General features: G+C 45.3%; 1 protein-coding gene and 1 pseudogene across 2 annotated transcripts; one reads left to right on the top strand and one right to left on the bottom strand.

Moving 5' to 3' along the window:
* LOC140203679 (uncharacterized) overlaps positions 1 to 24,742 on the bottom strand; it is a 131,669-nt pseudogene that overhangs the window by 49,029 nt on the left and 57,898 nt on the right.
* On the top strand, positions 324 to 19,434 carry LOC140204005 (uncharacterized). 2 transcript variants are annotated; one of them, XM_072270227.1, is made up of 3 exons: positions 324 to 546; positions 7,900 to 8,490; positions 16,117 to 19,434. In XM_072270227.1, the coding sequence occupies exons 2-3, from the start codon at positions 7,910 to 7,912 to the stop codon at positions 16,787 to 16,789; spliced, it is 1,254 nt and encodes a 417-aa protein (XP_072126328.1). In that variant the 5' UTR covers positions 324 to 546; positions 7,900 to 7,909; the 3' UTR covers positions 16,790 to 19,434. The 2 variants fall into 2 exon arrangements, with proteins under 2 accessions (XP_072126328.1, XP_072126329.1); XM_072270228.1 differs by lacking the exon at positions 324 to 546 and adding an exon at positions 1,102 to 1,234.

The raw sequence follows: 24,742 nt of genomic DNA, 5'->3' as shown, positions 1-24,742 counted from the left end.
AACCTGAAAGCTTTCTCACCCTGCTTACTATCTTTACAAAACACCTTGTGTCCTATCTCCTAAAGGTCTTGCACCCACAATATCTAACGCTTTTCTCAAATCCTTAGTTAACCCAATCGGATTGATATCAGAAATAGTTCAAGGTTCAAAACTTAGCAATTCCTTCTTTTATTTAAATTCTGCCTACAGCCTTTATCGCCAGACGATAAACCATTACAATTGCTTATGTTCTGTTTCCCAGCAATCTGCCATTTATCTTTCCCCATATCACCCAATGCCACTTCACGTTTGCTACCTCGTCTTTTTCGTCACTTCCTGACATCTCTCCTCTTTCCTGCCTGAGAAGCAACTCCCAACTGCAGGCTCGGTCCTTTGTTCCTCAGTCCACAGTTCTACTCCGTCCACAACGCACCACCCGGGCTCAAACTCCATTGTCGATCTCCGGAGCCATTTTGTTAATGACGTTTGATCGCTGCTCGCGTAATACCAATTTTGTCCTTTCTGAGGCCCAGGGGCTTCTGATTTTCAATCCGGACGCTATGGAAGGTACTTTTATTTTTTTTTTTGCTAGCCTGTCTGTTCCTTTCTCGGACTGAGTTTCACTCTACTAGATGGCGTATTTATTACTGCAGCTTGTCACCCTGCGTATTAAATTTGTGGGGTTTGTGCCTGTTACGGTTTACTTCTGAAACCGCTCCTGCAGCATGATCCAGGTATTTGGGGGAGTAAAGCAACCCAGCGTCAGAACAAATATAGAGGGCATGCACAGCTCGGGGTGAACCCGCAGATCAGACAGCGAGGCTGCGGAGAGCAGAGGGCGTGAGGGATGCGGGTGAAAGGGCGAGGGCCTTTAACCGGTCTGTGCAGTCCCGGGAGGCAAGGTGATGCTCAAAAGAGTCCAATTTCAGCCAAAGCGAACAGTTTAGGCTTGTGTCAGCAAAGACCTTTGGAATGCTGGAGGGCAGCGATGCCGCCCCGGATTGGGTGGGCGGAGTCAGGTGTCCCCACTGCAATTGGACAGTGAAAATCATGGGTCGTCTATAGGCGCGTCTGATTGGGTAAAACCCTGTTCTCAAGCTTCATTGCTGATGAAAGGAAGAAAATGAGAGTCATCGCAAATAGATGTGGTGAGAGCGAAACGATTGCCAGAGAAGTGGAGAGAATGGGCGTCTGACCCAAAGTTGTCAGGGGTGCTGAGGCGGCAGAGATTACGACTTCCACCGGGGGAACACAGGTAATGAGGGGCTCTGTTTACGCGGTTTAGACAATGGAATGTGTCAAGCCCTGGTGGCTCGGAGCAAAATGTCATCGTCGGTCAATGTCAATATTTTCAGACTTTCGAGTGGGTCCAGTTTATTGTCCTGTGCACGTACATGTCTGCACAGGTGTAATGAAAAACGTACAGTAGCGTCATTGGTACATGGTATCATATAGGTAACATCCACAGAAATTAAACATAAATTGTACCAAATTTCCATGACAGAAAAAAATCATTTAGAACAAAAGTAAATTTCAATGCGAAGTGGCCAAAATGTTGCCAGACTATACTGATCAGGTTTGTATTGGTTGCTTAAAGAACAAAGTCAAAGGAAATGTTGTCTATATATATTTTTTACAGCTGCGCGCTCCAACTCTGAGCAGGGAAACTGCGCAACACTATGTATAAAAGAAAGTTCCAGCTGCGTAGCAACAAAGGCTGTGTATGCAGGCGGGCATTTCAGTAACTGCGCAGCCATACACCTGCGCAGCTTACAGGGAACAGCGGGTAAAGGGAATTAGCCGTTCTTGATCCTGGTTACGTGGACTTCAGACTTCTGTACCTCCGTCCTGATGGTAGACGATTCATTTGATGGTGAATTGATTTAAAACCCAAAATCCAATTAAATGAAACAAGCTAAGGCATTATTGGCAGCGCTGAGTCGTGGCTGAAAGAAGGTCATATTTGGGAGTTTAATATCAAAGGATTTCCTTTGTACTGAAAGGACAGGCAGGAGGGTTTAGGTGGTGGTGTGGCTCTGTTGGTAAGAGATGAAATTACATCTTTAGAAGGAGGTGACATAGGGTCAGAGTATGTCGAGTCTTTGTGGATGGAGTTAGAAACTGCAAGGGTAAAAAACCATTATGGGAATCATATATAGGCCTCCAAATAGTAGCCAAGATGTGAGGTTGGGATTGCAGAGGAAGCTGGAAAAGGCATGTAATAAGAGTAATGTCACAATTGTAATGGGGGACTTCAATATGCAAAATCAGGTTGGTGTCGGATCGCAAGAGAGGGCATTTGTTGAATGCCTACCAGATGGCTTTTTAGGGCACCTTGTGCTTGAGCCTACTAAGGGACAGGCTATCTTAGATTGGGTGTTGTGTAATAATCATGATTTTATTAGGGAGCTTAAGGTAAAGGAGCCCTTGAGAGGCAGTGATCATATTATGATTGAATTTGTACTGCAATTTGAGAGGGAGAAGCATAGGTCAGATGTATCAGTATCACAATGGAGTAAAGGGAATTAGAAAGGCATGAGAGATGAGCTTACCCAGGTGGATTGGAGGGAGATACTGGAAGGGTTGACGGCAGAGCAGAGGTGGCTGACGTTTCTGGGAATAGTTCACAAGGCACAGGATATGTCCCACAGAAGAAGTTGTTCTCAAATGGCAGGTGTCGGCAGCCATAGCTGACAAGGGAATTTAAGGACTGCATAAAAGCCAAGGAAATAGCATGTAGTGTAGCAAAAGTGTGTGGGAAGTTGGAAAGTTTTTAAAATCCAACAAAAGGCAACTAAAATGCCATAAGAAGGGAAAAGGTGAAATATGAGGGCAAACTACCCAATAATATAAATCAGGATATTAAAAGGTTTTTTTTCAGTAATATAAAGAGGGAGGTGAGAGTTGATACTGGACCACTGGAAAATGATGCTGGTGAGATAGTAATGGGGGACACAGAAATTGCAGATGTACGTAATTAGTATTTAGCATCAGTCTTCACTGTGGAAGGGAGGCGCTAGCAGTATGCCTCAGATCTGTGAGTGTCAGGGAGCAGGGATGAGTGCCATTACTATTATAAAGGAAAAAGTGCTAGGCAAACTGAAAGGTCTTAAGGTGGATAAGTCACCTGGACCAGATGGACTACACCCCAGAATCCAGAGAGAGGTTGCTGAAGAGATAACCAATGCATTGGTTATGATCTTTAAAGCAGTGGTCCCCTACCTCTGGGCCGCGGACCGATACATTGCTGCGAAGAATGCAGTGGTGCAGCGGTAGTCGGGATGCACCCAGCACATCTTTAAGAACAAAGCCTCTGATCTGGGCTGACATTTACATGCCGGGCGGCACCTAATTAATTAGTTTGTTTATTTTGGCTTTTTTCTTAAAGATATGCTGGGTGCGTTCCGACTACCACTGCATTCTTTGTGGCAATGTATTGGTCCCTGGCCCGGAGGTTGGGGACCACTGCTTTAAAGAATCACTTGATTCTGGCATGGTTCCAGAGGACTGGGAAAATTACAAATGTCACTCCACGCTTTAAGAAGGGAGGAAGGCAAAAGAAACGGAATTGTAGGCCTGTTAGCCTGACCTCAGTGGTTGGGAAACTGTTGAGTCCATTATTAAGGATGAGGTTTTGGGGTACTTGGAGACTAATGATAAAGTAAGTCAAAGTCAGCATGGTTTCTGTGAAGGGAAATCTTTCCCGACAAATTTGTTAGAGTTTTTCGAGGAAGTAACAAACAGGATGGACGAAAGAGGTAGTGGATGTCATTTGCTTGGATTTTCAGAAGGCATTTGATAAGGTGCCACACATGAGGCTGCTTAACAAGATAAAATCCCATGGCATTACAGGAAAAATATTGGCGTGGATAGAGGAATGGCTGACAGGCAGGAGTCAGTGAGTGGGAATAAATGGGGCCATTTCTGGTTGGCTACCAGTGACTAGTGGTACTCCTCAGGGGTCAGAATTGAGACCACTAATTTTCACATTGTTTGTCAGTGATTTAGATAATGGAATAGATGGCTTTGTGGCAAAGCTTGTGAATAATATGAAGATAGGTGGAGGGGTAGGTAATGCTGAGGAAACAATGTGATTGCAGCAGGACTTAGACAAATTGGAAGAATGGGCAAAAAAATGGCAGATGGAATACAGTGTTGGGAGATGTATGATAATGCATTTGATAAAAGGAACAAAAGTGCAGACTATTATCTAAAAGGAGAGAAAATGAAACATGCAAAGGGACTTAGAGGTCCTCAAGCAAGACTCACAGAAGGAGACAATGCTGAGGCTTTACAAGACACCAGTCAGGCTGCACTTGGAGCATTGTCAACAGTTTTGGGCCCCTTAACTGAGAAAGGTTGAGTTGTCATTGGTGAGAGTCCAGAGGAGGCTCACGAGGATGGTTCCAGGAATGAAGGGGTTAACACTTGAGGAGTACTTGGCAGCTTTGGGCCTGTATTCACTGGAATTTAGAAGAATGTGGGGTATCTCATTGAAACATACTGAATGTTGAAAGGACTAGATGAGCTGGATGTGGAGAGGTTTTCTGTGGTGGGGTGTCCAGAACTAGAGGGCACAGCCTCAAAATTGAGGCATGTCTCTTTAGAACAGAGGTGAAGAGGAATTTTACAGAGTGAATCTGTGGAATATTCTGCCACAGGCAGCAGTGGAGGCCGAGACAGTGGGTACATTTACAGTAAAAATTGATAGTTATCCTGATTGGTTAGGGCAAGAAGGCAGGTGTACGTGTGGGATCTGGGATCCGCCATGATAGAATGGCAGAGTGAACTTGATGGGCTGAATAGACTAATTCTCCTCCGATGTCTTATGGTCTTAAGGTGAGACCAGTGGATTTAAAGAGTTCGGTGGTTTCCTCACCCTCTGAACACACTGCTCTCCAATCTCTCCACACCAGTGCCAAACCCACTGTCCAACTAGTAGTCATGGATGGGGCTGTTGTAGTCTGTGTAGCCTCCTACTTGCCACTCAATCAGATTCCCAATGAGAAGCCTCAGACCCCTGTCTCCCACACCATCACTGACATGATCTTCTCTGGAGATCTCTGCTCTAAAGCCTCCAACCTCATCGTCCTCCAACCCCTGCACTGCCCATTTCTACCTCCTACTCCAGATCCACAGACCTGCCCCATTGGGCATTGGTTCTGCCCACCCTTGCCCCAGTGTGTTCTTCTATCTTAGCTCCATATTGTCCCTAAGGGTTCAGTCCCTTCCTACCCTATGCATGTCACCTCATGTGCACTCCACCACTTCAGTGATATTTCGTTCTTGGCCCTGCTTTTTCACATGGACGTCCTGTCCCTGTGCTCTTCTATTCCCCCATGAGGAAGGTGACGGGTCTCTCCATTTTTTATTCTGGGTTATAGATGTGATTAGTTCCCCTTCACCACCATCTTCCTCTGTCTGGCAGAACTGGTGCTTACCCGTAACAGCTCCTCAGTCCCACTACCTTTCTCAGAACCAAAGATATAGCCATGGACATTGTCACTGGTAATCCTGCCTTTTCACTGTCTATGTGGAGTAATCCATGTTCCAAGCCTGGACCACTAGTGCTCCAAATGATGCATTGACATCTACATTGGTGCTGCTCTGTGCACCCATTCGGAGTTCATCAATCCAATCAGCTTCCACTCTGACCTCAGGTCCACGTGGTCCACCTCGGACACGTCTCTCCTCTTTCTTCATCTCTTTGTCTCCACCTTGGAAAAGGATCTTTTGCCATCCTCTACAAAGTCACTGGCATTTTCTACAACGCCTCTGACTCCTGAATTACCTAGACTACACCTCATCCCACCCTGCTGCAGTCAAGGGATACAATTCCCTTTCTCTGTTTTGTTTACAAGATTGTGGGGGGTCAGGGGGATTACGTTGAACCCTATTGAATATTGAAAGACCTAGATAGAGTGGATATTGAGAGGATGTTTCCTATAGTGGGAGAGTCTAGGTCAAGAGAGCACAGCCTCAGAATTGAAGAATATCCCTTTGGAACAGAGATGAGGAGGAATTTCTTAGCCAGAGCATGGTGAATCTTTTTTTTTTTCACTACAGCACAGAAACAGGCCCTTTGGACAATCTAGTTCATGCCAAACTATTAATCTGCCTAGTCCCATCAGCCTGTACCCAGACAGTAGATCCTCCCATCCCATCCATCGACTTATCCAAATTTCTCTTAAACGTTGTTGACCTTGTATCCACCACTTCTGCTGGCAGCTCATTCCTTAAAAATTTCACCTTTAACTGATGACCTCCAGTTCTAATCTTATCCAACCTCAGAACTTGAGTATCTATCTATACCATAATTTTGTACATCAAATTTTCCCTCATTCTCCTACGACTTAGGGAATAAAGTGTTAACATATTCAACCTTACCCAATAACTCATGTCTCAAGTCCTGGCAACATCCTTGTAAATTTTCTTTGCACCTTTTCCATCTCACTGCTATGTCTCTAGTCGGTAATGACCAAAACTGCACACAATTCTGTGGAATTCCGGCTGTGGAGGCCAGGGCATTGAGCGTATTTAAAGTGGAGGTTGACAGGTTCTTGATTAGTCAGGGCGTCAAAGGTTATGGGTAGAAGACAGACTGGGGTTGAGAGGGTCAATAAACCAGCCATGTTGGAACAGCACAGCAGACTTGTGCCATCCCATCCAATCTCTTAATGGTCTTGTGGTCTCCGGTTCTTCTGTTCTCGTGTTGACGCTTTCCACTGAGAGGTTTTCCTTTTTCAGAATATCACTTCCCAGCTTTATGCATCATTCCTACTCTGGTCTTCCTCCATCCGCACCTACCTATCACATTGACTCCAACCTGGATGCATTGAAAACCATCCTGTTCTTGCTCCACCCCTTCCCCTTTCCTCCCTAACCCCAGCCCTGCACAGTTTTGTACTGGCTATCTCCTGTCTTTTCTGTCCAGTCCTGAAGTGTCGACTGCACATTGCCCTTCGTAGATGCTGCCTGTCCTTCGGAGGTCCTCTGGCTTTCTCTGCATCAGTGGTCAGAGGTGTTGGAAAAGGAAGGACATCGCAGAAATGTCAGGACTAGTCAAGCACCAGCCCCAGGGAATGATGGAGACTTGAAAGGGCAGTGATGAAGGGCTTCAGAGAGAGATCCCAGGGACAGACACTGGGAGAGGTCAAATCTGGCAGGATGTAATATGGGGGGAGGCCTAGTGGGGTGGGTGGTGATATGGGCAGAGAGTGGATCAAGGAGATGACTAAAGAGTGGGTGCCAGTGAATATGGGCTGGGGAGCCTGTATGTGGAGAGGGACAGAGGCAGTGAACCAGGGACAGATGAAGTCAAATAATAGCTGTGATGTAGACTGAAGACACCAAGGGTGAAGCCCCCAACTTTATCAGCTCTGTCTCCACCCACATAGCTTGCTCTTCTCTCCCTCTACCATGGCAGTGAATTTCAGATGCTCATCATTCTGTAAATAATCTGCTCCATACCTCTGCTTTGAACTTACCCCTTTACACCTTGAATATATGCCTGCTACTATCAGTGATTTTGACTCTGGGACAGAACTTCTGGCTGTCTACTCTATCTATGTCTTACATAATCTTATTGAGCTCCATCGGGTCTCCCCTCATCTTCCACTCTGGGAGATGGTGTCCTCCATAGACCTATCTTTCCTGTATGAAAACTGCAGGGGACATAGACTGACTGGGAAGCTAGTGGCAATGAGGGCTATTACTGATTTCAAAGTTGTTCATTATGGTCAAGGTCAGAGCCACTGGTCAGTAGTCATTGAGACTGGTCACTTTATTTACCCGGACAAAGTGAACCAGCTGGGGCTGCATTATGATCTGCTTACAATCAATTTTCCAAATTTCATAACCTGCCATTTTTCCTTGTCTTTCTCTCTCTACCCCTCTCCCTGTTCCAAATACATTTCACAGGATCACAGCAATGAATGGAATTTCAAACCAAACAACACATGAAGATTCTGAGTGTGAACAAGGCTTCAGCCAGGCATCCGGACAGTTGAGACGCCGGACTATTCACACCAGGGAGAAGCGGTGGATATGTGGGGACTGCGGGAAGGGATTCGTTTACCCGTCCCTTCTGGAAATTCATCGCCGCAGTCACACTGGGGACAGGCCGTTCATCTGCCTCGTGTGTGGGAAAGGATTTCATGATCCCTCCAATTTGAGGAACCATCAACGTGTTCACACTGGGGAGAGGCCGTACATCTGCCCAGCATGTGGGAAAGGATTCTCTCAGTCAACCAGCCTGAGGAACCACAAGCGAGTCCACACTGGGGAGAGGCCGTTTTTCTGCTCTGTGTGTGGGAAGGGATTCAGCCAGTCCTCGAGCCTGAAAGATCACATGCGTGTGCACACTGGGGAGAGGCCGTTCATCTGCCCAACCTGTGGGAAAGGATTCTCCCACTTATCCACACTGAGGAAGCACAATCAAGTTCACTCTGGGGAGAGGCCGTGTGTCTGCTCTGTGTGCGGAGAGGCATTGACTGAGCCCTGCGCTTCCTGGTAGAGACAAAATCAGCACAAAAGGAACACTTTAAAAACTTAAACATGCAGTAGAGTGCATCGTTGCCAGGGGAGACTCTGATTTCAGTTATCACTTGTTATGCTATTCAGGCCTTGCCACAGTCATTTGGCATATGCTGATGGAATTGACCTTCTAGTTTGTCCTGGTATTTTCACTTGGCATCCCTGATAGCTTTACACAGATTATAAAACCATTAGATATAGGAGCAGAACTAGGCCATTTGGCCCATTGAGTCTGCTCTGCCATTTTATCACAGCTGATCCACTTCCACCTCAGCCCCAATATCCTTCCTTCTCCCTGTATCCCTTCATGCCCTGACTAATCAAGAATCTATCAATCTCTTTCTTAAATATACACAATGGTTTGGCCTCCACAGTTGCTTGCAGCAATGAGTTGCACTCTCTGGCTAAAGAAATTCCTCCCCATCTCCATTCTAAATGGATGTCCCTCTATTGTGAGGCTGTTTCCTCTGATCTTACTCTCCCACCATAAGAAACACTCTATCCAGACCTTTCAACATTCAATAGGTTCAATAAGATCACTCCTTATTCTTCTGAGCTCCAGTGAGTACAGGCCCAGAGCCATCAAACGCTCCTCACATACAAGCCTTTCACTCCCAGAATCATTTTGTGAACCTCCTTTGAACCCAGTCCAATGGCAGCATGTACGTTCTTAGCTAAGGGGCCCAGCACTGCTCGAAATACTCCAAGTGAGGCCTCACCAGTGCCTTATAAAGCCTCGACATTACATCCTTGCTTTTATATTCTGGTCCTCTCAAAATGAATGCTAACATCGCATTTGTCTTCCTCACCACTGACCCAACCTGCAGATGAACCTTTAGGCAATCCTGCACAAGGACTCCCAAGTCCTTTTGCAGCTCAGATTCTGAATTTTCTCTCCATTTAGAAAATAGTCTACTCTTTTATTTCTCCTGCCAAAGTGCATGACCATACACTCCCTGACACTGTATTCCATCTTCCACTTCTTTGCCCATTCTCCTAAACTGTTTAAGTCCTTCTGTAGCCTCTCTGTTTCCTTCATATTACCTGCCCCTCCACCTACCTTCGTATCATTTGCAAATTAGATCACAAAAACATTAATTCCATCACCTAAATCATTGACATATAACATACAAAGAATTGGTCCCAACTTGTAAAGTAGCCTTGTGTGGCATCTTGCCTTCTGAAAATCCAGGTGCACACCACATTCACTGATCCTGCTTTGTGTATCCTGCTTATTATTTCTTCAAAGAATTTGGTGGCAAGATTTTCCCTAGAGGAAACCATGCTGACTATGGCCTATTTTATCATAGACCTCCAAATGCCCTAAAACTACATGCTTAACAATCAACTCTAACATGTTCCCAACCATTGAGATCAGACTAACTGGCTTATAAATTTCTTTCTAATGCCTCTCTCCCTTCTTGAAGAGCGAAGTGACACTAGCAATTTTCCAGTCCTCTGGAACCATGTCAGAATCCATTGATTCTTGGAAGATCATTACTTGTGCCTCCACAATCTCTTCAGCCACCTCTTTCAGAACCTGGGGTGTAGACCATCTGGCTTAAGTGACTCATCCACCTTCACACCTTTCAGTTTCCCAAGCACCTTCTCCCTAGTAATGGCAATTTCTCACACTGAGTAATGACACTCACTTAATCAGTTCCTCTGCTGTCTCCTTGTCCCTCATTACTACCTCTCCAGCATCATTTTCCAGCAGTCCAATGTCTACTCTCGTCTTTCTTTCACTCTTTATATATCTGAAGAAAGTTTTTGTATCTTTAGTATTATTGGCTAGCTTATCTTCCTATTCCATCTTTTCCTTCTTTATGACTTTATTGGTTACCTCCTGTTGGTTAGCTTCCCAATCATCTAACTTCCTACTAAGTTTTGCTCTATTATATATAACCATATAACAAATACAGCATGGATACAGGCCATCTTGGCCCTTCTAGTCCGTGCCGAACTCTTACCCTATCCTAGTCCCACTGACCTGCACTCAGCCCATAACCCTTCATTCCTTTCCTGTCCATATATCTATCCAATTTAACTTTAAACGACAACATCGAACCTGCCTCAACCACTTCTGCTGGAAGCTCATTCCACACAGCTACCACTCTCTGAGTAAAGAAGTTCCCCCTCATGTTACCCCTAAACTTCTGTCCTCTAATTCTCAACCCATGTCCTCTTGTTTGAATCTTCCCCACTCTCAATGGGAAAAAAGTCTAACCACGTCAACTCTATCAATCCCCCTCATAATTTTAAACACCTCTATCAAGTCTCCCCTCAACCTTCTATGCTCCAAAGAATAAAGACCTAACTTGTTCAACCTTTCTCTGTAACTTAAGAGATGAAACCCAGGCAACATTTTAGTAAACCACCTCTGTACTTTCTCAATTTTACTGACATCCTTCCTATAATTCGGTGACCAGAACTGTACACAATACAATGCCTTATACAAATTCAACATTACCTCCCAACTCCTATACTCAATGCTCTGATTAATAAAGGCCAGCAAACCAAAAGCTTTCTTCACCACCCTATCCACATGAGGTTCCATCTTCAGAGAACTATGCACCAGTATTCCTAGATCCCTCTGTTCTACAGCATTCTTTAATGCCCTACCATTTATCATGTATGTCCTATTTTGATTAGTTCTACCAAAATGTAGCACCTCACATTTTTCAGCATTAAACTCCATCTGCCATCTTTCAGCCCACTCTTCTAACTGTGCTAAATCTCTCTGCAAGTTTTGAAAACCTACCTCATCATCCACAACTCCACCTATTTTAGTATCACCTACATACTTACTAATCCAATTTACCACTCCATCACCCAGATCATTAATATATATTACAAACAACACTGGACCCAGTACAGATCCCTGAGGCACACCATTACACACCGTCCTCCAATCTGACTGACAGTTATCCACCACTACTCTCTGGTGTCTCCCATCTAGCCACTGCTGAATCCATTTTACTACTTCCATATTAATGCCTAATGATTGAACCTTCCTAACCAACCTTCCATGTGGAACCTTGTCAAAGGCCTTACTGAAGTCCATATAGACAACATCCACCATTTTACCCTCGTCAACTTTCTTAGTAACCTCATTCAAAAAATTCAATAAGATTTGTCAAATATGACCCTCCACACACAAATCCATGTTGACTGTTCCTAATCAGACTCTGTCTATCCAGAAAATTATATATACCATCTCTAAGAATACTTTCCATCAATTTACCCATCACTGACGTCAAACTCACAGGCCGACAATTACCAGGTTTACTCTTAGAACCCTTTTTAAACAATGGAACCACATGAGCAATACGCCAATCCTCCGGCACCATCCCCGTTTCTAATGACATTTGAAATATTTCTGTCAGAGCCCCTGCTATTTCTACACTAACTTCCCTCAAGGTCCTAGTGAATATCTTGTCCGGACCCGGAGACTTATCCACTTTTATCTTTCTTAAAAGTGCCAGTACTTCCTCTTCTTTAATTGCCATACTTTCCATAACTACCCTACTTGTTTCCTTTACCTTACACAATTCAATATCCTTCTCCTTAGTGAATACTGAAGAAAAGAAATTGTTCAAAATCTCCCCCATCTCTTTTGGCTCTGCACATAGCCGTCCACTCTTATTCTCCAAGGGACTAATTTTATCCCTCACTATCCTTTTGCCACTAACATAACTGTAGAAACCCTTTGGATTTATTTTCACCTTACTTGCCAAAGCAGCCTCATATCTTCTTTTAGCTTTTCTAATTTCTTTCTTAAGATTCTTTTTACATTCTTTTATATTCCTTGAGTACCTCATTAACTCCAAGCTGCCTATATTTATTGAAGATCCCTCTCTTTTTCTGAACCAAGTTTCTAATATCTCTTGAAAACCATGGCTCTCTCAAACTTTTAACCTTTCAACCTAACAGGAACATGAAGATTCTGAACCCTCGAAATTTCACTTTTAAATAACCTCCCATTTCTCTGTTACATCCTTCCCATAAAACAAATTTTCCCAATTCACTCCTTCTAAATCCTTTCGCATCTCCTCAAAATTAGCTTTTCTCCAATCAAAAATCTCAATCCTGTCCTGTTATTTATGTCCTGTCTTGGATTTTCTCTTGGCTTTGACTTCCCTTGTTGTGTCATCCTGTCTTAAGAATACTGCTTCCTTTTTTGGGATGTATCTATCCCGCACCTTCCGAATTGTTCCCAGAAATTCCAATTATTGTCTTTCTGCCACCATACCTGCTGGTAGTCCCTTCCAATCAATCTTGGCCAGCTCCTCTCATGTTCCTCTGTGATTCCCTCTACTCCACTGTAATATTGACACATCTGACTTTAGCTTCTCCTTCTCAAATTGCAGCGTGAATTCTGTCATATTATGATCATTTGTCCGGTACCTTAAGCTCTGTACTCAATTCCAGTTCATTGCACAGCACCTAATCCAGAATAGCTGATCCCCCAGTGGGCTCAACCCTGAGCTGCTCTAAAATGCCATCTTTGTAGACATTCTACAAATTCTCCCTCTTGGGATCCAGCACCAACTTGATTTTCCCAATCTTCCTGCGTATTGGAATCCTCCATACCTTTTGTAACAATGCCCCAATGCATTTTCTATCTCCCACTGAAATTTGTAGCCCACAGTTTTTGCTATTGTTTGGAGGTCTGTATATAATTCTCATCAGGGTCTTTTTAATCTTGCAGTTCTTTAGTTCTACCCACAACATTGTTACATCTGATCATATGTCACCTCTTTCTAAGGATTTGATGTAATTTTTTTTTTAAACCAACAGAGCCACCATATCCCCTCTGCCTACCTGCTTGTCCTTTCGATTCAATGTGTATCCTTGGACGTTAAGCTCCCAGCTATAATCTTTTAGCCACGACTCAGTGATGCCCAGATCAGACATTCCAATCTCTTAACACTGGTACACATTCACCTGCCTTATTCTGTATACTGCATGCATTGAAATGTAACACCTTCAGTCCTGTATTCATCACCCTTTTCAATTTTTCTCCCCTCATCCGGTTCACTGAAATTTTGCCCTATCGTCCATCCTATCCTTGCTAGCAGTCTCACTACCTCTGCCTCTGTTTGTAAACGGGTTACCACATCCTCAGCACTATCACTCGTGTTCCCAACCCCCACCAAATTAGTTTTAAGCCCTCTTGAATGACATTAGCAAACCTGCCCGCAAGGATATTCGTCCCCCTTGGGTTTAGCTGTAACCGGAACCTTTTGCACAGGTCATACCTTCCCTAGAAGACAGCCCAATGATCCAGAAACCTGGAACCCTGTCCCTTGCACCAGTTCCTCGGCCACATATTCATCTGCTAAGTTGTGCTATTCTTATCCTCACTGGTGCGGGGATTGCTAACCTGGGAGTCCTGCTTTTCAGCTTTCTACCTAGATCCCTAAAATCTCTCCTCAGGCCCTCCTTTTCTACCTTCGACATTGATGCCAGTATGCACCAAAACTTCTTGCTGCTCACCCTCCCTCTGTTAGAATGCCGTGGAGTAGGGAATGAAGGAGATTAGAAAGGGCAGTGACAGTGGGTTTCAGAGAGAGATCCCAGGGACAGACACTGGGAGTGGTCAATTTTGTCAGGATGGGTGGTGTGGATGGAAGATGGGGGTAATGCGGCAGAGAGTGGAACAAGGAAGTGATTGAGGAGTGTGTGGTGGTGAATATGGGCTGGGGTGTTTGTATGTGGAGGGGGACAGAGGCAGTGAACTAGTGGGAGATGGGGAGAGGTAATAGCTGTGATATGGGCTGAAATCACCAAGGATGAAACCCTCAACCTCAGCAGCAGCTCTGTCCCCATCACACATCTTCCTCTGCCCTGTCCAGGAGACAAGCTTGTTCCCTGATGAGTTTGCTACCATGTAGGTGACAGAGTGAACAGTGTCCATGGTTATATAAACACAGTGAGGAACGGAAAACAACAGGTTGGTGGAAAGTTCAGCAGTGCCACCTGACCAAGTGCAAACAGAAATGATCCAGAGACAATAACGGAACAACCGAGAACATAGGACTCCCTCCGGGAAGGGGATGTGAGAGAGTTGACTGGTTCAGGAGTCTGACAGCAGTGGGGAAGAAGCTGTTCTTGAGCCTGGTGGTCCGGGATTTCAAACTCCTGTAACTTGTCCAGGGAGATAGCAGAGAGGGAATGGCCAGAGTGGCAGGCATCCTTGATGAGACTGGAACAGGAACAGGCCCTTTGGTGCACAATGTTGTGTTGGAGTAATTAATGTAGTAATTAAATGCCTAACTCAACTCATCCCTTCTGTTCTAAAATTGTCCCTACCCCTCCATTCTCTGCATCTTCATGAGCCTATATAAGAGCCTCATACATACCTCTGTCATATTTATTCCCACCATCATCCTGGCAGTGGATTCCACCTATTTATCACTGTGTTATAATGTGCCCCACACCTCTACTTCAGACTTGCCCCCTCACTTTAAATATATGCCCTTAAGTATTAGACATTTCTACTGATTGTCTCCTCTATCTCTGTCCCCATAATCTTGTAAAGCTCTATCAGGTCTCCCTTCAGACTCCACCTTGAGAGATGGTGTCCTCCATGTACCTATCTTTCCCATTTCCCACAGCCCGACTAGTGTTTGGGAGCCTGTATATAACTCCCTTTTACCAATGCAGTTGCTTAACTCTACCCACAAGAATTCTACGTCTTCTGATCCTCTGTCAACTCTGTCTCAGAATATGATTTCATGTTTTACCAAAAGATTCACCCCGTCCCCACTGCCTACCTGCCTATACCGATGATCTCCCCTCTTTCTCTCTGGTACTGAAATAGTGACTTGAGGTGTAAGGGAGTAAGCCAGCCCAAGGGAATAGTGGTGATTTGAAAGGGCAGTGATGAACAGTTTCAGAGAGTCTTTCAGGGACTGCACTGGGAGAGAACTAATTTGTGGGGGGAGGGGAAATGATCAAGGAGTGGGTGGCCATGACTGTGTGCTGGGAGTTTGTATGTGGAGAGGGACAGAGGCAGTGAACCAGAGGGAGACAAAAAGAAATAATAGCTGTGTTACAGGCTGAGATCACCAAGGATGAAACCCCAACTTCATCAGCTCTGTCTCCAGCAGGCGATGAATTCCAGGTGCCCACCACTCAGTAAATAACATACCCCTCATCTCTGCTATGAACTTACCCCCCTTACACCTTAAATATACGTCCTCTACTATCAGACATTTTGAGCTTGGGTCAGAGCTACTGGCTGTCTAGTTTATCTATGTAACACATAACCTTTTGAAGATCCATTGGGCCTTCCCTCGGCCTCCACAATGAGAGATGATGTCTTCCATAGACATAGTATTTTCCTGTATAGAAACTGCATGTGGTATAGATTGAGAGGCAATGTGGGCCATTACTAATCTCTCAAAGCTGTTCATTATGGTCAAAGTTAGAATCACTGGTCAGTAGTCATTGAGACTGGTCACTTAATTTACCTAGGGAAAGTGAACCAGCTGGGCTTTATTATGATCGACTTGTATTCAATTTTCCAGATTTCATAACCTGCCTTTTTTCCTTATCTTTCTCTCCCTCTGCCTCTTCCTGTTTGAAATTTCGCAGGGTCTCAGCATTGAATGGAATTTCAAACCAAACAATATGTCAAGATTGTTTGTGTGGACGAGTCTTCAGCCAAGCATCTGGACAGTTGAGACGGCGAAGCAGGCACACCACAGAGAAACGGTGGATATGTGGGGACTGCGGGAAGGGATTCGTTTACCCGTCCCTTCTGGAAATTCATCACCGCAGTCACACTGGGGACAGGCCGTTCATCTGCCTCGTGTGTGGGAAAGGATTCCATGATTCCTCCAATTTAAGGAACCACCAGCGTGTTCACACTGGGGAGAGGCCATACATCTGCCCAGCGTGTGGAAAAGGGTTCTCTCAGTCAACCAGCCTGAGGAACCACAAGCGAGTCCACACTGGGGAGAGGCCGTTTTTCTGCTCTGTGTGTGGGAAGGGATTCAGCCAGTCCTCGAGCCTGAAGATTCACAAGCGAGTCCACACTGGGGAGAAGCCGTTTGTCTGCTCTGTGTGTGGGAAGGGATTCAGTCAGTCATCAACCCTGAAGATTCACAAGCGAGTCCATACCAGGGAGAGGCCGTTTTTCTGCTCTGTGTGTGGGAAGGGATTCAGTGAATCGTCAAGCCTGAAGGAACACATGCGTGTCCACACTGGGGGGGGCAGTTCATCTGCCCAACGTGCAGGAAGGGATTCTCCCATTCACCCACCTTGAGGAAGCACGGCTGAGATCACACTGGGGAGAGGCCGTTTGTCTGATCTTTGTGGAGAGGGAGTGACTGAGTCCTGGGCTGCCTGGTAGAGACAATCTCAGCACAGAAGGAACATTTTAAAAGTTTAAACATCCAGTGGATTGCATCGTTGCCAGTGGTCACCCTGATTTTGGTTGTTACTCACTATATTATTCAGACACTGCCACAGTTGTCTGGCATCTGCTGTTGGAATTGACTCTCTAGTTTGCTCTGGTATTCTCACTCAGCATCCCTGATAGCTTTCCACAGATTATACTTGGCTCTCTTGTGCAGTGCGAGGTCATCGCCCCTGAAAGTGAACCATTTGGGCTTTATCATGTTTGCAAATACTGATTTTCCCAGATTTCACAACCTGCCTCTTTTTTTAAATCTCCTGTGTTCTTCACAATTAATTTTGCAGTGTTTCAGCAATGAAAGGAATTTCAAAGCACGTCCACACTCTCACCACCTTTGCTTCTTTATCCTGATGTTTATAGGCTCAGTCCTAGAACATCAAATACCTCCCCTAGTGATATGTAAGACAGAACTGGGCACTTAAGCTCAACTCATCCACGTTACCTTCCTTAGACAGTCTCATTTAGCTTCATTTGGCTCAAATCCCTGTAGCTGTTCAACTATTGGAATTGTACCCACCTATACCATTTCATCTGGCAGCTTCTGCCACATACCTCCTACCTTCTGGTTACAGAATGTTGCTCAAGTCCTTTTAAAACTCTCCCCTCTTATCCTTGAGTCTATTCTGTCCAGTTGTAGCCTCCCCTACACTGGGGAAAGGACTGATCATTCATCTTATCTACTCCCATCACAAAGTAATGCACCTCTGTATGGTCACCCCTCAGCTGATATCCCAGGGAAAGAACCACAGGCTAGTCAGCCTCTCCTTATAACTCATGCCCTGCAGTTCCCGTAGCATCACTAATAATTGTACATTTTATTGGTTTTCATTTAAGTGCACTGTTTACCATTGTGATCAGACAATTCCCACTGAGGTTGTATCAGTCAGAACCAGCAGAGGAAGATCCCACAGACAGTATCGAGATGACTGGTCAGAGCTTCAGGTTTTGCTGCTGGTGTTGCAGTTGTTGAAATGTTGGTGCCAGGTCCCTGTGGGTGGAGTTTGTGGGGAGACTGAGGTCTCCTATGATGGGACTCAAGTTGGTCAAACCGTTCCCGGAGGGACCACATCCGGTGATCTCTCTTGGCTCGCTGACACCAGTTGTAACTGTACCTGTAATAAAATGGTGAAACATGAACAATCCCGAGGTAAGTTTTACTATCTTTGTGATAGGAGCAATAACAGGAGAGATTCTGCAGACGCTGGGAATTTGAACAACACACAGAATACTCGAAGGCCTCAGCAACTTGGGCAGTGGACGGTACATTAGCATAGCAGTCAGCCACGACCCTTTACAGCACCAGTGATCTTTAGATTAGGATTCAATTCCTGCCATTGATTGTTCTTCCTCCCCATAACTATGTGGGTTTCCTTTGGGTGCTGTGGTTTCCTCCCACGTTCCAAAGGCATATGGGCTATGGTTGGTAGGTTGTGGGCATGCTCTGGTAGTGCCAGAAACAAGGTGACTCTTGCACATCCTCAGACTGTGTTGGTTGTTGACAGTAATAATACTGCATTTTATTGTACATTTTGATGTTCAGGTGACGAAGCTAATCTTTTATCTCATCTGTGGAGGGGGAAACAATCGATGTTTTGGTCTGAGACCCTGCATTGGAAGGGAACAGAAGCCAGAATAAGCTGGAGGAGAAAGAGTACAAGATGGCAGGTGATCTCTGAAGACAGACTCTTCATTGACCTACAAACTGACTGTCACTTATAAATGTAATTCCTTTCTCTCAGTCCCCCAGTCTCTGCCTTATCTGTTCTCAGGATAAGAATTTCCATTTTGAAAAATCTGAGATGTTCTTTTTTTCAAAGAACGGGGGTTCTCCTCCACCACAATTGGTCTGTCCTTGCCAGCATCTCCTTCATTTCCTGCACATTGGCCCTCATCCCATCTTTCCATCAACATAAGTTTTGTGGACTCCTTGTCCTTACCTACCATCCCATGTGCCTCTGCGTCCAGCACATTCTCCTCAACTTGTGCCATCTCCAATGAGATCCTACCATAAAGCACATCTTTCCTTCCACACTCTTTTCCGCATTCTGTAGGAATCGTGCTCTACATCACCACCTTGTCAACTCCTCCCTCCCGACTGATCTCTTTCTGGACACTTGCCCTTCAAGAGAGTCAAGTGCTACTCCTGCCTGTTCACCTTCTCCCTCACCACCATTCAGAGTCTCAAGCAGTCTTTCAGAGTGAGGATGCACTTCACCTGCAAGTTTGTCAGGGTCATCTATTGTATATGGTGTGGCATCCCCTGCATTGGCGAGACCCAGCGTAGGCTCTTTGTGGACTTCAGTTCAAAACACTGTTTGTTTGCGGTTATTGTTTGCATGATTTGTTTTTTTTTTCTCTCTGCACATTGGGTGTTTGACAGTCTTTGTTTTAATGGGTTCTTTGGGGTTTCTTTGTTTTGTGGCTGTCTGTAAGGAGACAAATGTCAAGGTTGTATAATGTATACATACTTTGATAATAAACGTACTTTAAACCTTGATTTTCTTGAGAACCTTTGCTCCATCCACTGCAAAAAGCAGCATAGAATAGATGACGACAGAACACCCTTCTCCAAACCTTCTTAATGGTTCACTCTTCAGCCCTTTACCTCTTCCAGCTGTCGTCTCCCAGCTTTGTACCTCATCCTTCGTACCCCCCCCCCACCATCCCACACACCCACCTTGCACGGGCCTCACCTATCACCTGCCAGCTTGAACTCCTTCCCCTCTCCCAGCCATCCACCACCTTATTCTGGTTTCTGCTCTATTCTCTACCTGTCTTGATCAATTCTCCTCCTGACTGACTTGCCGAGTTCCTCCAGACTGTGAACAATCCCCTGTTACATTTTACTGTCTCTGCAACATGAAATGATCAGAGAGAGAAAGGTGTCGAACTCACTCAGCAGGGTAGCTTCAATCAGAACATCCCAATGTGATTCACAGCCAATGAGACACTTGCAACAAAAGAGGGGTGGGGGGGAGGAAGACACATTAACTCAATGGGAGGGGGCGGGGGGAAGATATTTTAACAGGGTTCTGGACTAGAGAGATCTGGAGGAGAATGTCCACAAATCCCTGAATGCCCCAAGACAAGTCGATATCACTACTGATAAATGTTCTTAATCTCCTTTAGAAAATGTGTGTGGTCATAGAGCAAAACAGCACTGATACAGGCCCTTCGGCCCAGCAAAATCATGCCAATCACGGTGCTCACCCAGGTAATCCCAATTTCCTAATTTGTCCCATATCCCTCTAAACCAGAGGCTCCCAACCTCGGGTCTTTCGACCTCTCAATTAATGGTAGGGATCCACAGAAGGGTGGCAACTGCTGCTGTAAGCCTGGCCCATCCCGGTAAATATCCAACTTGTAAAATAATACTATTTTACCTGCCTCAACCATTTCCTCTAGCAGCTCATTCTAATCGTTCACCACCACCTGAATGAAAACGTCGCCCCTCAGGTCATTTTAAAGCGTTTTCCCTCACCCTAAATGTATGCCCGCTAGGTTTGGACTCCCCTGCCCCGGGGGAAAGACTGTCATCGCTCATTATCATAAGGAATGTAGGCGTATCCTGGCTAAGCTCTCTCTCCAACTCGGGCCCTCTAGTCTGGGCAAAATCCTTGTAAATATTTGCTGCCTTCTTACCAGCTTAATGGTAGCATATCAGTTAGTGCAACGCTATTACAGATCCGGGTGTCGGGAGTTCAATTCCAGCACCGTAGGATGTTTGTACGTTCTCCCCGTGGTGAAGTGTGTCTCCTCCCTCAGTCCAAAGTGGGTGAATGAGCTGGAATAAGGCTAGTGTGAAATAGATGGGTTGCTGAGTGACCGGAAGGGCCAGGTCTGCACTGTAAATTAACCACATTATTACCATAGCAGGACAACAGTGAAGGGCTGTGGTTCGGGCCTCATTGTTTCGCATGCGTAGGGGTCGTTTCAGAACGTGGAACATGACAGCAGAATTCACGCCCTTCAGCCTCTGATGTTGGGTCAAGCTGACACTGGGGGTCAGGTTAGGGTTTAGGATATGGGGAGTTAGAGGTCTGGCTCGAGCTTAGGCCTCCGCTCTGTGCTCTGAAGCTAACGACATAGGTGGATGGTGGGTCCCAGGGTTGGATACCCGTGCGGGCATAACGCACGAGGGCCTGTCAGTCGGCAAGCTGGGAATTTGAAGCCTGGAGTACGGAGTCGCATCATTAGCTACTCCGGAGGTTGATGCCGAAGATTATTGGAAATCGAAGCACAATGGCCAAATGCTGGGGGCCCGAGGGCCAATGCCACAGTCGGAGCACTGTCTGTGGGTGGGTTGTTGGAAGGAAGGAAAGAAAGGGGTCTGTTTTTGCTGCTGCTGTTTTGTTGCCGCCCTGTTTTGTGTTGTGTTGTTGTGCCAAGAGTACACATGCTATCTTTATGTCAGAATGTGTGGCCCCAGCCCAAATGTGTTCGTTGTTAAAGCAAACTATGCGTCTCAATGTATGTTTTCACCTACATGTGATATACAAATTTGAATTTGAAAGCTTTACATGACTCCCTTGTCCACACATCTCCCCCATCCCACGCTGATCACCTTTATGGCACTAATCCTTGAAGATGTGACAAGTGTTACGCCTCCTCCCTCACCAACATTCAGGGCCTCAAACACTCCTTCCAAGTGAAGTAACACATCTTCGAGTCTGTCAGTGTCATCTACTCTACTTGGTGTGCTCTCTGCTTTGCTGAGACCCAAAGTAGATTGCAGGACCCCTTCACTGAGCACCTTTTGTCCCGCCCATCACAAAAGACAGGACTTTCCGTTCTAGTTCAGTTTCCTTTTCTCGTTCTGCCATAATGAGATCAAACTTAAGTTGGAAGAGAAATACCCATATTCCATCTGGGTAGACTCCAACTTGATGGCATGAATATCAATTTTTCTAGCTTCCGGTAATTTTCTCTTCCTTCTTCCATTCCATTCTGACTTCCCTTTTACCCCTTCCTTTCTTCTCAACTTCCCATCACCTCCGTCTGGCTCCCCCCTCCTGCCGGTTCTCCCAAGGTCCATTCTCCTCTCCTATTAGATTCCTTCCCCTTCAGTTCTTTACCCCTTCTTGTTATTAAGTCCTAGTTTTGTGTTCTCTCTCTCTCTCTCTCTCTCACACACACACACACACACACACACACACACACACGTACCTACCTTCCCCTTCACCTGGCAGCTCGTACTCCTTCCCCTACCCAGCCTCTTTATTCTCCCCCAATTCTTTCTAAGGGTTTTCGCTCGAAACATCAACAGTTTATTCCTTTCCGAAGATGCTGCCTGATCTGCTGAGCTCCTCCAGCATTTTGAATGTGTTGCTCTGGATTTCCAGCATCTGCAGAATCACTTGCTTTGATGAAATCTGTACACAGACTGAAGCGTCCAGTCTCAAATGGCTGCTCCCCTTAACCTTACCTTGTTTTTATTTGACGAAGTGCCCTCTGTCAGCTATTTTTCTTGAAAAGTTTAATGGAGGTTGGCACACCAACATAAGGTAAATTTCGTCACCTACTGAGCTGAAGTGTAGAGCAAAGAGACAGGACGTATACCTACTTTAATTCACCCCTCCAAAGAAAACTCAAATATCAAAAAGTCTAATGGTATTGTTCTGTGGCATTAACATCAAAATGCTTTGAGCGGCTGGTCATGGGACGCACTAAAGCCTTTCTCCAGGCTACATTGGACCCCTTCCAGTTCGCTTACCGTTCGAATCGATCCAATAGCGAAGTCAGCCTCTTCCCTCCACTCTGTCCTGTCCCACCTGGAAAATGGGTCTAATATGCCAGTCTTCAGATCGGCGTTTAACACCTTTAAACGTCGGAAGCTGAAGGGGAAACTATCCTCGCTGGGATTCAACACCCCCCTCTGTAGCTGGATTCTGTACTTTTAACAGAAAGGCCACAGTGTGGGCAGCAACGTCTCTAGTTCCATTACACTGAGCACTGGCATTCCCCAGAGCTGTCTTCTCAGCCCGCTGCGTTTCACTCTACTGAGTCTTGACGGTGTCGCAGGATCTAGATCAAACCGTCACCACGTTTGCGGATGGTTGGCCTGATCAACAACGATGACGAGTCGGATACAGATAGGAAGTGGACTTTCGAGAACAACAAGCTAAGTCTGAACGTGGAGAAAGCCAAGGAAATGATTTTAGGAAGGACTTTAGGTAGGTGCAGATGAACCATCCCCTGCGCATACATGGCTCGCAGAGAGAGGTGCACCATGTTCCTGGGATGATCTCGCCTGGTCCCTCAATATCTCCTCCCTGACTAAAAGGGCACAGCAACGCCTCCACTTCCTGAGGAGATTAAGGGAAGCGAGGTTCCATCCACCGCCCCCTATCGTAACTGAATTTTTCAGGGGCACTGTTGAGAGCGCCTGACAAGCTGCAGCTCCATCTGGTATTGGGGCAGCAGAGCATCGGGCTGGAAGAGCCTACAAAGGACTGTGAACACGGCTAAGAGGATCATAGGGGTCTCCCTACCATCCATGGGAGCATTTATCAGGAGCGCTGCGTACGCAGGCCCTTAGTGTTAACAAGGATCCCACCCATCCACACAGCATCCTCTTTGACATTCCACCATCAGGCAGGAGACTACGATACATAAAAACGGTCAGGTTGCGAAACAGCTTCTACCTTCAGGCCATTAGGTTTCTGAGCTCCCTGCCGCATCGCATTCGAAGTGTCACCGAATAATTTGTACTGTACCCTACAATACTTAATTTATGTACTTGACTTTGTTTATCTATGCATAATTCATTTGTAGGTTTAATTCTTATTTTCTCCAGTTATTGTGTGTTATGTGTACAACTGTGCTTTACACCCTAGTCTGGAAAAACATGGTCTTGTTTGACAGTATGCATGTATATAGTTAACTGATAATAATCTTGACTTGAAGTCAAATACACACTTATATACGTTATGCTGACAGTGATATCCTAAATATTTTCCACGTTAAACTGTGTCTTTCCCAAAGATCTCAATTCAGCAATTAGATGTTTCCTTTGCACCTCATAAGATCTGCATTCTGACAATATATGCTGCACCAGTTCCTAACAGGTACACTCCCTACAAATAGCCTGTATCATGCATATTATTTCTGAACAAGTATGTCCAAAATTCAACATTGTATGTCCAATATATAAACGTGTAAGAATAACTTCTTCCCTCATATATACCCATCTCCCAGATCGAATAGACTATTTAATTATTGCTTTCATCTCCCCCTTATACAAAAGCGCCACTTATATCAAGTTTTAAATGATTGCTTGTTCTGTGACATAGTTTTCTTTAACCTCAACATGGGCAGGGACCTATATGAAATTATGTTTTTCAATTCTCTAGAATTTTATTTGCATGCACCTTCCATGTAGCCTTGTGTCATCTCCCATCAGTTAATCAATGAATCCCTCAGCTACTGCCTCCTACTTATCCCTGAAGTGGATCCCACTGAGAAGCATCAGACCCCTGTCTCTCACACCATCACTAATTTAATACGCTCCATGATCTCCTCACTACAGCTTTCAACCTCATTTCTTGCAAGCCCTGCGCTGTCTGTTTCTACCTCCTACTGTAAATCTACAAACCCAGCTGCCCTAGTTAGCCTATTGTTTCTGCAGCTCCTGCCCCATTGAACTTGTATCCATCTATCTTGACACTATCTTGTCCCTCTTGGTTCAGTCCCTTCACATGCACTCCACTTCAACACATCCAATGCGCTGACCCCGATTTTGCACTACAGATGTCCTGTCCCTGTACAGTTCTATTCACTATCAGAAAGGCCTTTGGGTTC

The sequence above is a fragment of the Mobula birostris genome, chromosome 10 (assembly GCF_030028105.1).
Source record: "Mobula birostris isolate sMobBir1 chromosome 10, sMobBir1.hap1, whole genome shotgun sequence".
Taxonomy (NCBI): domain Eukaryota; kingdom Metazoa; phylum Chordata; class Chondrichthyes; order Myliobatiformes; family Myliobatidae; genus Mobula; species Mobula birostris.
The sequence above is the reverse complement of the archived record's forward strand: the minus strand, read 5'-3'. Positions and strand labels throughout refer to the sequence as shown.

What these genes read in the sequence shown, in the direction of transcription:
- LOC140204005 (XM_072270227.1), top strand. Translation starts at nt 7,910, where the DNA reads ATGAATGGAATTTCAAACCAAACAACACATGAAGATTCTGAGTGTGAA. An exon ending in ACTGAGCCCTGCGCTTCCTG is followed by an intron (nt 8,491 to 16,116) that starts GTAGAGACAAAA and finishes GAAATTTCGCAG; the next exon opens with GGTCTCAGCATTGAATGGAA.